Source organism: Sinocyclocheilus anshuiensis, unplaced genomic scaffold, assembly GCF_001515605.1.
Source record: "Sinocyclocheilus anshuiensis isolate Anshui unplaced genomic scaffold, SAMN03320099.WGS_v1.1 scaffold173, whole genome shotgun sequence".
Lineage (NCBI taxonomy): Eukaryota > Metazoa > Chordata > Actinopteri > Cypriniformes > Cyprinidae > Sinocyclocheilus > Sinocyclocheilus anshuiensis.
In genome coordinates, this window is record NW_015536480.1 from 1,022,761 (window position 1) to 1,027,860 (window position 5,100).

The following is a 5,100-nucleotide window of genomic DNA, read 5'->3' on the forward strand; positions in this document are numbered from 1 at the left end:
CAAACTGAGAGACCATTTTGAAGGCTCAGGAAACCTTTGCAGGTGTTTTGAGTTGATTAGCTGATTGGCATGTCACCATATTCTAATTTGTTGAGATAGTGAATTGGTGGGTTTTTGTTAAATGTGAGCCAAAATCATCACAATTAAAAGAACCAAAGACTTAAACTACTTCAGTCTGTGTGCATTTAATTTAATACACGAGTTTCACAATTTGAGTTGAATTACTGAAATAAATGAACTTTTCCACGACATTCTAATTTATTGAGATGCACCTGTATTTGCATCACTTTGATTGTTCCCTGTAGATCTCACCTTCTCACGCGCAGCCCCACGATTGGTCGATTATGTACAATACCTGCATGTTATTGGTCAAACTGCTTTGGATGTTTTAGGCAATATTAATATCCTGGCAAGGACGTGTTCCGTATGAATGGCGCATATGGCCACCCTAATACACACAGATTAGACTCTGGATATGATTAGTAAATCAGGCCACTACACGATGATTGAATCATCATCAATAAGTAACCAGCGTCATCTGATCAGATTTTCTCTAACAATTTTTGATATAATAAATGTGATTTATAAACACACAGTTATAGCAGCCAGAGAAAATCTAATTTAAAAAAGTCAAGGGTCAAGAGCCCAACTAAAGCTTATCTCCACAACGGTGACTTCATGCATATTGCAATTTTATACATCAATTTTTTTTAAGTGCAGATATCTTGATATATTATCAGACTATAATCGCCAAGTGAAAATTTCAAATTATGACATCCATAAACAAGTGCTGAAAATATAGTTGTCCCTCCCTGCACTGTATTTTGACAGTGTATATAGACCCCAATTTTACAATATTTTACACAGTAGGGTTTGATCTATATTATCAGCTCTGCTGGCCTAGAGAAGCAAAATGTGTAACAATAGGATGGGAAAGTTGTAACAAATGGGAAAATCCGGACATACAGAAGTGCAGATTTGGAACCTAGCTGGAACCTATGATAATCAATGGATATACGCTACGAAGATGTCCATGCTTGTCTACCTTTCAAGTTAATCTATGCCTGAAACCAATCAGGATCATGAATCCTGAAGTAGTGATATAAATTGCTGATTGCTGCTGTATGTGATGTGTGAGCAAAGTGGCCTATAAACTCTTTGCTGAGTGTTGAAACTGACTTCTGCTATTAAAACTGAAAATAATATTTTCTTCTGTGATTCTAGATGCAGTTCCCATGTGTTTTCTGACAGAATAAAGGATTTATGGTTTAACATTTGAAGGCAAAGAAATGTAAAGCCATAAATATTAGTATTGTATTTTTGCAAATTATGATTATTATTATTAAATGCTATTTTTTTTTTACTTCACAGTACAATAAGGAATGGTTCATGTTGTTGTTGTTGTTTCCCCCCGACCCCCACCCCACACACACACACACACACACTTACCTGATCACTTGCCTGATTGTTCTTTCTCCTTTAACTGAAGTAAGATTCTTAGCAGTTTTCATTTCAGTGATCATGCAGGTGTGTATGTATAAATAGTTAAATGACTCTAATGAGAAATCTTTATTATTATTAAAAAATTCGGTCCCACTTTATGTTAGGTAGCCTTAACTACGATGTACATTTAAATTAATCATTTGATACAATGCACTTATTGTGCACATACATGTTTTTACATTGTACTTTTACATTTTACTTTTTTTTTTAATGTAAATTATAGAATGTTTCTATATGTAGTTACATATGTAATTAATTTCTGTAATTACATTTATAATTACATTGTTGACCCATCACTTACAGCTTAACCCACCCTTAAACCTACCCATACCACCAAACCTGTCCCTGACCTTACCTTTATCCCACCTCAATAGCAGTAAAAGTGTTTTGCAATACAATATGACCACAATAATTACATTGCACTTATTTTTTATGTAAGTACATAGTAGTTAAGGCCACCTAATATAAAGTGTGACCAAAAAATCAATAAAAAGAAACGCAGTGAGAGAATCATCATGTAAATAAAATATACATCCAACTTCATGATACTCACACAGGGTCAAAAGTCACAGCAGGTTCATCACTGAGATAAGGGGGCTGAATCATGGAGTTGTTACTCTTCATAGACACACAGCTGAATCCTGGAGATGCTGCTCTCAACAGGAGCCTCCTGCTCTCTCTCTCCTCATACACACTCATTTTATAAACAGGTTTCTCCTCCTCTCTCCTCATGCACACACACTTTATAGGCTGTTCTGTTTCTCTTTTTTTCCTAGATGAGAGACTTGATTTCAGGCCTATATGTGGAAACAGAGAAAATACACTGAATTTTTACACAATTGAGTTTCAGTACAGGCTGGTGCTCAGAAGTGAGGAGGCACAGTGACTAAAATGCCTGGACGCCCCGTAGTCATGGTTTACAGTACTTTTAGAGCAGTTAAGGGCTGTTGTTATGCACAAAGCACAAAACACAGATGCAGTAACACACTTCTGGCACAGTAATATAGGGATAATGCTAATAATGATCCAACAGAATTACTAAGAGCGGAAATCCTCATCACATAATTTCTTGAAAAATCTGATTCTCACAAGGAATAACAGTCAGTATTATAATGCTTGCTTTTCTGAAATGAGACATCCTTGTTGATGTTTGAGGCCAACAAATATACACACTGGAGGGCACAGCCTTTGAAATGTGACACATAGTGAGATATTCAGCTGCAGACCCCCAGTATCAGCAGTTTCAGGACAGCAGCAGCGTCAGGGCAAAAGTGAGGGCAGAGACAGGCCATGTACACATTGTAAAATTTCAGGAGTAACAACCACATTTAAATATGAGAGTGAATCCTCTAAATTATCAATCTGTGTGTACGGAACAGAATTCATTCTCAAAATTTTGATGATTGACGAATTATAACCATAGAATAGTTCTGGCTTCTCACACTTTTGGTATGAGCTATTGGAGTTATGTGCAACAGACTTCTGTATTCTGTAAAACAGGTCACATCAAATCCGGGCAGATCTTTTGTGTTTCATTAAATACAGAGCTGTTTTACTCAAGATGCGTTCAGAGGAGATACCAAAGATAATCATAACCGATGTCCATCACACATGCATTGATATTTAATTTTTTTCTTCTTCTTACTAACATTCTAAAACATTAAAATGGAAAAGAAAAAAAAAAACGGCAACTGTAAAAAAAACTAGCTAGGTTAGCTGATTACCTTAAACGTCCATAGATATTGTCATCAGTTCATACTGCTGTTAACAGTTTTCCCGACAAGTGGATGCAATGAGACCTGTTATCTGGTTTGGTCAGCTGTCATAAAAGTAATATTACAGTTTGCAGGTATTGGTCTCGATATTTCACAATGGGGCTTATTTCCAAGATAAAGCATTTTCTTCTTTTTCTAGCTAGATCTGGCAACACAAACAAGTCAAGACGTACCTCGTTCCCTGTGCTTTCTCACACTGTGTATACAGAAAACTGACAACACCGAAACATGTTTACATATGTCATTAACAACTAGTTGTTGGGAGTCAATTCGACACACGACATGTACACTATTATATGTGAACAAAGACTCTGTGGTGGTGCTGGATGAAACCAGATTTAATGGCTCCATGTAAACTGAAGTCTTGAGGTAAACTGTACCCAATGGAAAATAAAAGCATTTCAGTTCACATAGCACCACCCCATACGGTTTTACCACTAAAGCTGTAGGAATAAAAACAACAACAACAACAACAACAACGTGTGACACTAAAACAGGCTACTCTGAAGGGGGCCCTAGGGTTTTCTATAGCCAGGGCCCTATGTATTCTTAATCCAGGCCTGTTTGTGAATTTATGGTACATATAGATTGACTTTTGAGCGCTCATCATTTTATTTTAGCCTATTATTATTATTATTCAAACTTTAATTTTTCAAAGTTGAGATTTTAATCATATTAACCTCGTTTTCAGGGATGACATGGAGTTCTTTCTAAAGGAAGGCTAAGACAAAATTTGCTTATAAAGGGGATCTCGTGCATCAATCGCAGTGTAAACAGTGAGAGATCTTGAGGCAGGTGAAAATCGTTTGGTTAACTTGAATATTGGCCTATTGTGCATCCTGTTGCCAAGCCCCGCCTTGATGTAATGATTGACAGGTCAGGGGCGTGATCAGCTCAGAATGCATTGTCAAACCCACATTGACTTAAACTACATTCATCGCATTTTCACATCCACATTGACTTAAACTACATTAATCGCGGGGTATTTAATGAAAATGCAATTTAAACGTCTTAAGTGTAAGTGTCAATGCATTTATAAAAAATAAAAGACATTTAAATCACTATTTTTCTACCCTTTAGATGCACCTTTGGCTCAGAATGCATTTTGAAATTCTCACTGCTTTTTGCTACAATTATCACGCGGTATTATGATGAAAATGCAATCCCACGTACTCTACCCGTAAGTCTAAATGCACTTAGGAAAAACAGCATTTAAATGATAATTTTGCTACAGTTTTTGCTTGGACATGTTAAACATATCTAATCAATTTGGGTAATACATTTTTGTGAGCAAAGAAAACGATCATTATAAATATAACGATCAGTATACTAAACATCGCACATCCTGCGATGTGACTATCGCGCACATCGCGATATCGATGCTGAAATGATATATCGTGCAGCCCTAGCACATATGTATGGTGAAATGTAAATTAAAATACAGAAATACATTGCCATTTTACATATTGCATTTTAAATTGAATTTTGCTACACATATGCTTCCATAGCGTAAATGGTGACTTAATGTTCATTTTAGGGTGAACTAAGAACTAAACCTTTACATACCAAGAATTTTAAGTTGTGTTCTCTGGCAAATGTAGAGACTGCTGGACATCAGACATCAGAGCGAATACCTGAAACAATTTTTAAAAAGACAGCACAACCATCACTAACAGAACCAAGACATAAAACATGTTGCAAATAAATTTGATTTGAGTAATCTCTACTTACATCTGCTTGAAGGATAAGACCATCTAATTTCTGCAAGTGTGCGAGCAGCTGTAGGACCATAGAAGACATGGAAACAATCAGGTATACTACA

General features: G+C 36.1%; 1 protein-coding gene and 1 pseudogene across 1 annotated transcript in view; both read right to left on the reverse strand.

The window, feature by feature from the left end:
- Nucleotides 1-5,100, reverse strand: part of LOC107676321 (NACHT, LRR and PYD domains-containing protein 12-like) — a 46,176-nt gene that overhangs the window by 33,417 nt on the left and 7,659 nt on the right. Inside the window, exon 3 of the mRNA XM_016470877.1 lies at nucleotides 2,057-2,300. Coding sequence (XP_016326363.1) covers nucleotides 2,057-2,235 — 179 coding nt within the window. The 5' untranslated portion in view covers nucleotides 2,236-2,300. The remainder of the gene's footprint in view (nucleotides 1-2,056; nucleotides 2,301-5,100) is intronic.
- The window catches only part of LOC107678417 (uncharacterized), a 10,204-nt pseudogene continuing 9,956 nt past the window's right edge, over nucleotides 4,853-5,100 (reverse strand).